General features: G+C 52.2%; 1 protein-coding gene across 13 annotated transcripts in view; it reads right to left on the reverse strand.

Annotated features, from left to right (window-relative positions):
* RGS3 (regulator of G protein signaling 3) overlaps positions 1–12,691 on the reverse strand; it is a 138,436-nt gene that overhangs the window by 70,459 nt on the left and 55,286 nt on the right. For all 13 annotated transcript variants that reach the window (XR_011254196.1, XR_011254197.1, XM_069575359.1 and 10 more), the window contains one exon: positions 6,038–6,149. Coding sequence is in view for 11 of the 13 variants with exons in the window: in XM_069575359.1 (XP_069431460.1) it covers positions 6,038–6,149 (112 nt within the window). In the remaining 2 variants the exon portion in view is untranslated. The remainder of the gene's footprint in view (positions 1–6,037; positions 6,150–12,691) is intronic.

A 12,691-nucleotide genomic window follows, 5' to 3' on the forward strand; every position in this document is an offset into this window, starting at 1 on the left:
ACAAGAGCCAAGAGATAAGCCCCAGCTGTCGGGGAAGGCTTCCTGGAGGAGGACCTTTTTGAGCTTGAACTCAAGCTGGGAAGAAAGGGCACTCTGGAAGCTGGGAACAGCATGAGCAAAGGCATGGGGATGGAGAATCACCAGCTGTGCTCAAGGGATCGCCAGGGTAGGGAAGTCCCGCCTCCTCCTCCAGGCCGCCTTCCCTGACCACTGCAGGTTGCTCCTCAGAACCTGGCAGCCCTCCCCACGGGCCACTCATCTAAGCACAGGCCAGGGGTGGTTAGCAAATTCCTGTATTTCAAGCATTCAACCTCACCGGGCAGGTTGTCCTTTCTGAGGGAAATAACCACACCGCACATACAACAGCAAACACTTACACTGCCACCGAGCTTTAGCGTACCCAGTGCCGGGTGCCAACCACGGCACCAAAAGTTTCACGTGCGTAAGCTGGACCTTCATGACAACCCCTGTGAGGCAGGGGGTATGCTCACCCATGATTCATGTGAGAAAACCGAGGCAGCGGGGATGAGTAACCCGCCTCAGGTAGAAGAGGGAAGAACCAAGATTTATACCCAGGAAACCTGGCCACAGAGCCCACACTCTGAATCACTGCACACCTACCTCTCAAGGCTCACCACGTAGGCCTGACCCAGCCCCTTGTCTCCTTGAGGAGCAGGACCAGTGCTAGGCTCAAAGCAGAACCCTCAACAGACACTTGAATCACAGAGATTGCCAAAAAAAAAAATAATAAACACCAAGAAACCCAAAACCAAAATGTGTTGCAAAGTAAAAGTGGCAAGGAAAAAAACAGATTTTTTTTCCTAAAAAAGAGAAAAAACTTTTCTATTCCTAAGAAAAGTAGTAAATGAGGCCCTCATGTGGGTGGAGGCCAGGCTCTCTTGGAACAAGTATACGGGCAGTTTCCTGGGCAAGTCTATCCCTAAGGCTAGGGATGCCAGCCAGAGTCAGATAAAAATAGCTCCTAAGTAAATGGGGGTATGCTTTGGACTTAGAATAAAGCCTTCTGCTTCTCCCCACCTAGAGATGGGCTGGTGGGGGGAGGGGAACCCTGCATAAGAAGTCAGTCATGTTGAAGAAACCTCTAATTTCAAAGCTTCTGCCAGTTACTTGCGTTGCTGAGGGTGGAGACAAGGGGAGGTGGTTTCTCTTGTTTAAGAAAACAACCAGGATGTTTCCTTGACTTTCCAGAAGCAGACTTTAGTGCCAAGGGAGAAACAAAAAGATCTGTGTAAGAAAATAACAGAAATTTGGGTTTTAGAAGCTGGAGGTGAGAGAGGAGAAGGTTCTAGAAGGGAGGGGAAAGCCAGCATGCTGGGAGCCTCAGGGAGACAGGAGGCCAAGGTCAGGGGGATATGACCTAGGACACATATTCCCAGTGGCAAGGGATCACTGACGGATTGCCTTGAAACTTCTCTGTGCTTCGACAGCCCCCACCCCCTGCACCACACCCCCACATTACTGCAGACCCTTACTGACATCCGCTCCGTGTCATGGCCTTGTGCTGGCAGCACTCTGGGAGAAGGACGGAAGAGGGGCAGCACTCAGCATGGCTCAGAGCCTCAAATAAGGACAGCAAGACTCAGAACCCAGGGGTGCCTGTAAGGAGCTGCAGTGGCAGAAAGAGGAGGCTGTAGGGTGGCTGAGCCAAGAGAGAAACCGCAGCCTCACCTGAAACCCTTCCAGAACCTAGGCGTGGGCTCTGGACTTTCCAGAGTATGGAAATGGGGGCGAGTGTAAAGGAAAGGGGACATGAGGCAGCACACGTTTGGGCTTTCCATCCAACACTCCAACCACTTGCACCACTTTGAAGTTTAACAAGGAGCCACTTGGTTTCTGGGTGAACCCAACCAAGGAACGTGGGCCGTGGACCTTGGGCTGGTTGGGTAGTGGTTTAGTCGCTGAGACATGTCCAACTCTTGTGATCACATGGAATGTAGCTTGCCAGGCTCTTCTGTCCATGGGATTCTCCAGGCAAGAATACTGGAGTGGGTTGCTATTTCCTTCTCCAGGGGACCTTCCCGACCCAGGGATGAAACCCATGACTTCTGTATCTCCTTCATTGCAGGTAGATTCTTTACCAAGTGAGCTACAAGGGAATGGGCTATGCAAGGGCGATCCTCAATCATAAGCTGGAGGAGCCCAGAATTGGCTTCCTGGCCCAGGTCTGACTGCTCTGGCACTTTCCCAGAGCCCTGTCAAGCCTGGCCTTAGATCCCAAATCAACCAGTTACCAAGTCCTCTCCACCCGTGAGACAGGCCCGGAGGGCTGTTGTCTCCATTTTCCAGATGTAGAAACTGAGGCCTGAGGAAGCAAAAAGCCTTGCAGAAGGCAAGCAGTGGGCAGATGGCAGAGCTGAGACGAACCGAGGACCACCTGCCTCCAAAGCCCATTTCTGACCACGAGGTCATGCTCTGTCCCTCTCCCGGTTTACTCATCTGTCATCTCACCGGGCCCATGGGCTCCTTAAGTGGGACCATGTCTCTGTCTCTGCTAGTACCCTGGCGGCCAGCACTGAGTGGGGCTCTGAGGAGATGCTTAGAAAATGTCAACCGGCTAAATTTAACTCCAAGCGCTCCCGCAGCCAGGACCCAAGCAGCTGAGGCTCTAAGACGGGGCGCCTGGGCTCCTCAGGGAGGTTGGGGAACCCAAGAACCAGCTGGACATTTCCAGGCCATCCTGAGAGACCAGGGCAGGTCAGGAAGACACACTGTGGGCGGGATGCGGGCCGCCTGGGAGGCAGAAACACAAAGAACAGCAAAGCCAGTGGGCGGCAGAGGCAGGAAGAGACCACAATGGGCCCCGGCTGACCGGAGATGTCCCGATTGTTAGCGCCAGCTCTCCGCCTGTTCCCATTACACTGCCTTTCAGCTCCGGCTGAAGCCTGGGAGAAGCTGGGCAGGAAGAGGGAGGGCAAGGTTTAAGTGGCCACCAGCCGGAAGCGAGAGAGGTGTGCACCCTGGCCCCCCAAACCCAGGCCTCGCTTCCCGTCTCCCTCCGGACCTCCATTCATTCACCCAACAAACATTCACTGGGCACCACAAAGTTCCGTGCCCGGGCCCGGCCCTGGGAGTGGGCTTGGCCAGTGGAGCCAAGCACCCTTCAGACACATCACATGGAGAGTCCTTGTTCCCTGGGTGGGGCAGACTCTTCTGCCAGGGAAAGGCCCTCGCCAGCCCCAGCCCACAGGAAAGGCTGGGTGTGCTCTGTTTTGTGTTTACCGTCTTCTCTGCCCCAAACTGAACTCCCCACACATGTCAATTTGAAAGAGACAAGAAACCTTAGGAATCACCGGCAATGTTAATCAGAGACCACTCTGCCAAGAGAGGCTCCAGCTGAGGCCACAGATACATCTCCTAAAAGCCAGCCTTGTTGCTGCCGTGAGTCTCTGGGGGCGTGGCGGAGGTGGGCAGGACTGTGGATGCCAGGACTCAGGACACTGGGCCCAGTGGCTCCAACTCCAACGTCTGGAGAAGGGATCGCTGGGCTTCTCCAACCCCAGGACCCACAAGGCTGTCTCAGGGAGCAGGGGCAGGGGAGCAGGGGAGAGCTCCACAAATGCCTGGAAAGCAATCTAAAGCCATCTAAGTGCTGGAACGTGCACCTTGAGAGCTCAGTCTCTGGGCCACTTCCTTTGCTCCCAGCAGTTCCTGGGCTCCCTGGAGAGCCATGCTTGCTGTGCTTGCTGACTGACACTGCTGGAGAAAGGTGAGACTCTTTGCACCAGAACATCTGGCTGGCAACCCAGGACAGGCACACACACACACACACAGCCCTCACATAACAACCCAATAAGCTCCAGTGGCTGCGGGCATCTCTCCTGAGCAGGGCTGGCCACGGCCACCCCCAGTCTCCAGCCCTGGGAGGCCATGACTGCACAGGCAACTCAGCATAGGGGAGGTTTCTCCACAACACCCCAAGGCCTCACACCACCCACCCTGACCAGCAGCCACCCAGTGGTAGATAACGTTCACCCTGCCTCTCCCTTCAAGCCTGGGGTTGTGGCCTCCAGGAAGGGAAGATTCAACCAGTTCTCAGCAGACTCCACCCACCCCATCTCCCCAAACCCCAGCCCAGGCCAGAGGTGGAGGCCAGATGAATGGGCGCCGGCCATCTTCTCACAGCAATCTCAGGTCCATGTGGGCATGGCAGGGCTGGGAGGGAACGTGAAGGACTGTGCTCCAACCCTGGCTACTGAAAGAGAAACTGCTGCCCAGAAAAGGGAGAAAGGACCAGCTGACGCTGTTCCCCAGGTCAGTAGCAATGCGGAGCCCAGGATCCCCCCTCCCAGCTATGACCCTCTGCTCATCCTCTGCCCTATGGCTCCCAGCCCCCACCCAATGCACAGCCTGTTTGTAACTCTTCTTTTCCCTCCCTCCTTATAGCAAGAGGCTGAGCAGACCAGGGTCCTGGGCTTGCAGGCCCCAGACATACGTGGTGAGCACAACAGAACAAGAGATGGCTCAGATGGTAAAGAATCTGTCTGCAATGCAGGAGACCTGGATTCAGTCCCTGGGTCAAGAAGGTCTCCTGAAGAAGGGAATGGCTACCCACTCCAGTATTCTTACCTGGAGAATCCTATGGACAGAGAAGCCTAGTGGGCTACAGTCCATAGTGTTGCAAGGAGTTGGACACGACTGAGCGACTAACACACTTTTCACTTTGGTTCTTATCACCAATCAGTGCCTATTACTGAGCACAGCCTCCCACCAGCACCCCTCAAATCTGACAGGGTCCTAGATTGTGTGAGCCAGGGGTGGGCAGGCGTGTGAGTGCATGTGTGTCCAAAGGGTGGGAGGGACATGGGAATGGGTGTGCAGGGGAAGCTGGGTGTGAGGGATGTGGGGTGGTGGCAGCAGAAGAGTCAAGGGCAGAGTCGCCCCCCTCCTGCAGGCACTGGGGGGCTCCCTGGAACCTCAGGATCTGAGCTGAACTTGCTCAGAGGGCTGCTCCTCATCATGCCTTTGGTCAGGCCCAGCCCGCCCAGCAGAAGAGCCTCGGCCCCCAGCAAGGTGACTTGCTTTTTCCCCCTCGGTGGCCGCCCTGCTCAGTGGGCAGGAGGAAGCCAGAGGCAGAGAAGGAGAAGTTGTAAGTGGCTTCCTGTGGGGCTGCGGGAGTAGGGGTTCTCACACGGCCTGGGTTTCTAAGGAGGAAGAGCAGTGGGGGCACCGAGTGCGCAGGCCGGGTTTGCAAACAAGCAGGAAGTTTTCCTGGAGCACAAGCCGTCAAAACAGAATTCTTTCGCTGGGTAATGTTTTCCTCCCTGCCCCTGCCACCCGGGCTCAAACAGGTCTGGTGTTGTTTTCATAACCTGGGAGAGGAAACCGAGCCCCTTGCAGCAGAGACCTCGGGCGCCAAACCAAACCTCTCAACAGATACTCCCACTGGTTTCCCGTTCCCGAGTGGAGGGCAGGGCCACCGTGGCAAGTTCGGGTAGAGACGTGCTCCACACTCCCACGTGCTCCTGCTTGCCAGCCCCGGCCAGCTCCTTGCACCAGCATCCCGGACTCTGGCCTGGGGCATGTGGCTGGGGGAAGCAGCCGTGGTCTCCTGTCCTGGATGTGTGCGGTGAGTTGGGAGCCACGAGCATTGCCTGGGTACGCAGTGTGAGCCAGTCACTTTGCATAAACAACCAAACTTAATTTAACCTCCACCGCAACCTTCTGAGATACTACTGGCATCCTCACTTGCACAGGAGGAAACAGGCTCAGAGAGGTCCAGGAACTTGCCTGAGGTGACACAGGTAGGGAGGGGCCGGGCCAACATTGGAACACAGGTCTATCTGAACCCAGCGCTCTTCCCACTCCACTCCTGAGCCTTCCCCAAACCTCGCTGGAGCAGAAATCTCCCTGCAAAGTTCAAGGTGTACAGCGGGGACTGCTAGACTGGAACACCAGTGACTGAGAGCCAAACCCACGGGCAGGGCCTGACCACACATCCCATCTGTGCTGCTCAGACCAGGAGGAGGACTCAGGGCGAGAGTGGAGGCAGTCCAGGGCATCTCGGGCAAGCACTCACCTTCCTGCAACTTCACGCTCTGGAGGTAGAGGGGGTTCCTTAAGACGTTGCAGCGGCCCGGCTCATCCTCCTTGGTGAAGAGCAGCAGGTCTGAGTAGGCAAACAGCGTCACCTGCATGGTGAGAGAGCAAGCAGAGCCAGCTGCCCCACTGTCCCAGAGGCCAGAGCCACAGGCTCCCCTGGAGGGTCAGGGAACAAGTTGCCATCATTTCATGTCTCTGTCATCTTGGGCAGAACCAGGAGCAGACGCTCAGCATGCCTGCTTCTCATAGTAGGAAAAACTAACAGAATAAAAATCAGCCTTCATCCTCAGCCTCCAGGCCTGATGACCTCTGCCTGCCTGTCAACATAGCAAATGGATGGGGAAAAGTGGAAACAGTGACAGATTTTCCTGGGCTCCAAAATCACTTCGGATGGTGACTGCAGCCATGAAATTCAAAGACACTTGCTCCTGGGAAGGAAAGCTATGACAAACCTAGACAGCATATTAAAAAGCAGAGACATTGCTTTACTGACAAAGGTCTGTCTAGTCAAAGCTATGGTTTTTCCATTGGTCATGTACAGATGTAAGAGTTGGACCATAAAGAAGGCTGAGCACTGAAGAATTGATGCTTTCAAACTGTGGTGCTGGAGAAGACTCTTGAGAGTTCCTTGGACAGTCCCTTTGATCAAACCAGCCAATCTTAAAGGAAATCAATTCTGAATATTCATTGGAAGGACTGATGTTGAAGCTGAGGCTCCAATACTTTGGCCACTTGATGCACAGAGCCAACTCATTGGAAAAGACCCCGATGCTGGGAAAGATTGAGGGCAGGAGGAGAAGGGGACAAAAAAGGATGAGATGGTTGGATGGCATCACTGACTCAATGGACATGAGTTTGCACAAACTCCAGGAGATAGTGAAGGACAGGGGAGCCTGGTGTGCTGCAGTCCATAGGGTCACAAAGGTTCACACATGACTGAGTAACTGAATAACAACAAGCCTCTCAACAGCCAGACACCCCACAGGCCCACCTTCCTGACCAAATGCCTCTGCAACCTCCAGACTCGGGCCCTCGGCTTGGAAGCCACCTTGAGCTACCAGAGATACCACATTCACATGCGTCCTCCTCTAAGTGTCTGGCTGAAGAGCACTAGACTTGGAGTCAGAACTCGAGGCTCCTGTCCCACTAAGCAGCCATGAAAACTTGGTGAAGTCCCCAGATCCCTTCAGCCTCAGTTTTCTCATCTGAGAAAACCATGCAAACAGGGAGAAAGTCCCTGCCAGGCTCCCTACAGGCTTCTTTCACAAGCTCTGTGTAGACTATAAATTGAGGCACCATGCCATATGCATGCTCTTATCAAGTTCCTTGCCGATAATTTCAACTGCATCCATGCACAATCACATCATGAAAAAGTCAGTTACTTACGCCCCAATACAGACACGCACAGAACTTTTATCTCTTTGATGCATTAGCTGCTCCGAAAATAAAGGAGAAAGATATTTTTAGACATTATAGGTAAACCACCAGGCATGCTCCACATAGTTTTATGCTAAAAAAAAATCCACTTGATCCTCTAATGCCAGTAAAGATTACACTGAGCTTTGTTTTGCAAATCCTGCAGTGGCCTTTAGTCAAAAGCAATAAAAAATCCTATTTTAGATTCTCTGAAGAAAACAAAATATTATTAATTATGTGGACTTCCCTTTGAGGTATCAAAATCTGACATTTCACATCATCTGGAGTAGGAAGAGTCTGCCAGAGGGTCGGCATGCACTACGGAAGGGCCACAGTGAGTGTGCGCTGGCTTGTTGCTCAAATTCAGACGGTCAACATGCTGCCATTTAGCTGTCAGACTATTGGAGATGACCTAACAACTCCACCTCTAAGACCCTAGCCTATAGAAATTCTTACAAGGACATATAAATGTGAATGTGTAGGGATGTTCTCAGTAGCACTTTTGTAATGAAAAAAAAAAAAAAAAAGAACATAAATGCCCATTAAGAGAAGATGAATAAACTAACTTCATATGGTAGAATTTTATGCAACTATTAAAAGAATAAAATGGAACTGTGTGGGCAGAAATGGAAATCTGTCTGTCATAAATCAGAATACTGCAATGTGCAAAAGTACCTAGCATATAATCCAAATTTGTAAAGCAGAACTGTCAATCTGTCTATATTTTTGAAAAGTATTTATTCCTTTGGCTGGACTGAGTCTTAGTTGTGACATGAGGGACCTTCGTCGCATCATTTGGGCTCAGTACTTGTGGCCCATGGGTTTAGCTGCTCAGCAGCACGTGGGATCTTAGTTCCCTGACCACAGATGGAACCCACGTTGCCTGCATTGGAAGGTAGATTCTTAACCACTGACTGCCAGGGAAGCCCCATAAATCTGTCTATATTTCTACATACTTTCAAGTCTAAGGTACTCATCACAGTCTTCACTACGGGGAGGATTTTACTTTATACAGTTGTTTGATTTGCATTATTTGGCAATGAGAACCTGTTACTTTTATAATTTAAAAACAGGTGTTTTTTTAGGATGACTTGGCACACAGAGATTTGACAGAATCCGGGCCACAGAGACAACAGAGGGCACCCTTGAACAGGAGGCTCCCCAGGGGGCTCTGGCTTCTCCGATGGGACCAAACATGAGGACTCCTGAGCGCTGGGCTGGAAGGGATCCTGGTGGGGACCCTCTCCAACCCCCTTCCCATCACAGCCCTGACCCAACACGGCCCACAGAAGTCTCCATTTATTGAACACTTACTTTCTGCTCGGTGGATCCTGACTTGTAAACAACATCATTGCCCTCTTGGATAGAGGAGGACCCAGTATCTCTGAGAGGTTAAGTGACCTGTCGGAGGCCACACAGGCAGGGACAGACCAGTGCCCAGGTCTGGCTGACCCCAGAGCTCTCACCGTGTGGGGGGGGGGCAGCCATGGGGGCTGTCAGGGGGCTCCCCACACTTGCTCCAAGGACACTTCTGTTTTCTCAAAGGGTCAAGAGTTGAGGGCTTGTTTGGTTAGGAAATACTTGCAACTTAAAGGATCACTAATCCCACATGGTCCTAACCAAACTTCTTCCCAGCAGTCTTACCTACAGCTGTCCCATCCCTGAATGTGAAAGAATCCAAGCTGGAACCCAGAGAGAGGGGCAATGGAGACAAGACCGTGAAGTTAAGGGAGGGCACGAACATGGGCCAGAGTTCAGAAGTATTTTAGGTGTTGGTTCCTGAGAAGAAGACGTCAGCATCCAAAAAGCAGAAAAGAGAAAGGCCCTGCACGAGGCGCACACGAGGCGAAGCCTCAGGCTCCCCTGACGACTCAGTGGGAATCTGGAAGCGGCCTCCGGACCCACAGGGGAGCTGGCAGGGGAGGGGTCAGAGGCGACAGTCTGTGAGGAGACTAAAAATTAAAAAAAAAAACCCAGCCCCAGCCTACAAGAGCCAGCTGGAGGGCACTTGGAAGAGCCACTAGCAAGGTGAGAAAAGACCCAAGCCGCTGCTCTGGCCCAGATTCCCAGAGCTGAGAATGTGGTCTAGACAGGAAGTGATTAAGGCCTGAATGAAGAATTTCCCCAAAAGTCAGGTCAGGGAAAGGACAGAGCTGGCGTACAGTGGGAGGCAGCGCAGGGAGGCCAGCGTGCCCCTCTCCTACCTCCCCAGCAGCCCGCGAGAAGTCACGGCAGCCCAAGAGCAGTGACGGCCATCTCCACAGCCCAGGGCCCGGCTCACCTCCCACAGCAGGCCGTGGGGGCTGCCGGGTGGCTCCCCACACTTGCTCCAAGGACACTTCTGTTTTCCCAAAGGGTCAAGAGTTGATGGCTTGTTTGGTTAGGAAATCCTTGCAACTTAAAGGATCACTAATCCCACGTGGTCCTAACCAAGCTTCTTCCCAGCAATCTTACCTAAGGGCAGGTTGGCAGAAAAGATCTTGGTGCCTGAGTTAATGGTAAACTCAGTGAGTCAGCGTGTAAAGTTAGGGTGTGTCCCTGAGCCCCACGGAGCTCCTGGAACCTCCAACACAGGGCCTGGCTCCACTGCAGATGCTCGATAACCAGGATTTGAATGTAGAAACAAGGCTGTGCCCAAACACTGGTTTGGTCTCAGGGCACATTAATCAAGTCTGTGACTTCTGGGAGCAGGTGTGAAGAGGGCAGTTCAGGATGTGGGGTTGGATCAGCTCGTGGAGCATGCCCAGAGAAGAGAGGGGACAAAGAACCAAGGGGGAACATTCCAGGAGGTAAGATTTCTGTCGTGCACCAGAGAGAACTTGAGACAAATTAGCACTCTCTAGTAAGAAAACCACCGTCCAGAGGGACTGCCTCTGCACACTCAAGAACAGGCTGGAAGACAATCAGCAGGAGAGTTCCAGGGAAGCAGTAAGAACAGACAACTCCTGTGGACCCAGCCTTCGCTGTGATTCTCCAAACTTATCCAAACTCCTCGTGAATTGCTTTGTATTTTTGGCCTGAATAGCATGACAGGCTACCAAGATCCAAATATTTGCTTCCTATCATATTTCAAGAAAAAGGGGTGGATTGTTTTTACTTGTCTTCAAATCTCTTCTTTCAATCTTCAGAAGGGGTCTCTTAGTTCTAGGCTCCAAATACCCACTGGATGAAGAACTCTTGGATAGACTGTTAACTATTATCAGACCCTGGGTTCAGCTTCTGTTTGTTAATTTGTTTTTAAACAAACACACCAGAGGCAGCATGGAATCCTGGGAAGCACTGCTGAGCCAGAGAGATCCCAAGTGCTAACTGTGGCTACATCTTTTTGGAGCCTTGAGACTCTTGCATGCATGCTAAGTTGCTTTGGTTGTGTCCAACACTTAATGACCCCATGGACTGTAGCCCACTAGGTTCCTCTGTCCATGGGATTCTCCAAGCAAGAATATTGGAGGGGGTTGCTGTGCCCTCCTCCAGGGGATCTTCCCAACCCAGGGATCGAATCCACGTCTCTTATGTCTCCTGCACTGGCAGGTGGGTTCTTTACCCCTAGCGCCACCATGGGAAGCCCACTGGTGCTAGTTAATCTCACTGGAGGCTTAGTTTCATCTACTGATTGGAGTCAAATGTTCCTCTCTTCAGGAAGCTGCAAGAATTAATCAGGATCAGATTTCCCTGGTGGTCCATTGTCTAAGACTCCATGCTCCCAATGTAAGGGGCTCAGGGTTTGATCCCTGCTCAGGGAACTAGATCCCTGCTCAGGGAACTAGATCCCTGTTCAGGGAACAAGCCGCAACTAAAAGACCCTGAATGCCACAATGTAGACCCAGCACAGTCAGATTAACGATTAAATATTTCAGAAAAAAAAAAAGTTAACTGGGATCAAGTATGGAATATGAAAGTGAAGTCGCTCAGTCGGGTCCGACTCTTTGCAACCCCATGGACTGAGGAGCCTGGTAGGCTACAGTCCATGGGGTTTTCCAGGCAAGAATACTGGAGTGGGTTGCCATTTCCTTCTCCAGGGGATCTTCCCAACCCAGGGATTGAACCCCGGTCTCCCGCACTGTAGGCAGATACTTCACCATCTGAGCCACCAGGGACCCAGCATGGAAAATGTGTACACAATAAGGCTAAAGAAGAAATGTTTAATGTTTGTGGGCTTAATGGTGAGTGAGTGAGGGAACAAAAGAGCACATTTGGACACACAGGTATACTCCGGGGTGGCTGCCGCTTCTCACTGTCTTCTCCTGAGTCTTGTGAATTTGCGGCCACACCTCTGTTTCTGACCTTTGCTACCTGACTGAGCTCCACTACACACTTACTTACCAAGAACGGCTCCAAAGGACTTCCTGTTCTTAGAACTGAAATCCCCCTCAACAGATGAAGTTTTACTCCCATGGAGGCAATTCAGAAGCTATGCCAAGGTTCTTAAGAAAGTTCCGGAAAAGGAGGTCCAGAAATGTGGTAAGCGACACCAGTGTGGTGGAAATAAGCCTGCGGTCTCCCCAGGGAAACCCCCCTGAAAGAGACAATGCTCACTTGGAAAATATGAGTTCTGGTCTGCTTGTTGAACAAACAAAATGACAGCAGCCTGCTTTCGCTGCAGCTACACAAAATGTCCCAGAATGCTGAGGCCGAAATACCCTTCGAGATCAGCCGACCTCAGACCCTGCCATGGCTGCCTCAGACACACACACACACCCACCATTCAGATGGGAAGACTGAGGAAGAAGGAAGAAGTCTTAAGTGAGCCAGCAGCAAAACAGAGCTGGCTGTAATCTTTCTGCCTTCAAGTTTCCTGATCTTTCCACCACCCAAAGCTGCCTCTCAACTCAGCCAAGCCACACTCCCAGCTCTGAATCAGGACCTGATTGGCAACAAGCCCCCATTCTCTCTTCAAGGCTCTCAGGAAACCAGTCAGATCCCAGGGTTCCAACCTCTGTTCCCAAGTAGACTTAAACTCACGAAGACTGAGCCGGAACCTGGCCAACTCTGGGGACTGTGGAGGTGAGTGAAGTCCCCCCAGTAAGAGATATGCCGGGGCCAGCTCCCAGGAAGAGCGGCGTGGCCTCCACACCCAGGCCTCTGTGGGCCGAGCTACAGCCATAGAGAGATCATAGACTTATCCCTCAAAAGAGGATTTGTGGTTTGGGTTAATACACACCCAGAGAACCCAAGTAATGGATGCTCTTCTAAAAATTCTCTTTGGCTAACAGCT

This window comes from Ovis canadensis, chromosome 2 (assembly GCF_042477335.2).
Source record: "Ovis canadensis isolate MfBH-ARS-UI-01 breed Bighorn chromosome 2, ARS-UI_OviCan_v2, whole genome shotgun sequence".
In the NCBI taxonomy this organism is placed as follows: domain Eukaryota; kingdom Metazoa; phylum Chordata; class Mammalia; order Artiodactyla; family Bovidae; genus Ovis; species Ovis canadensis.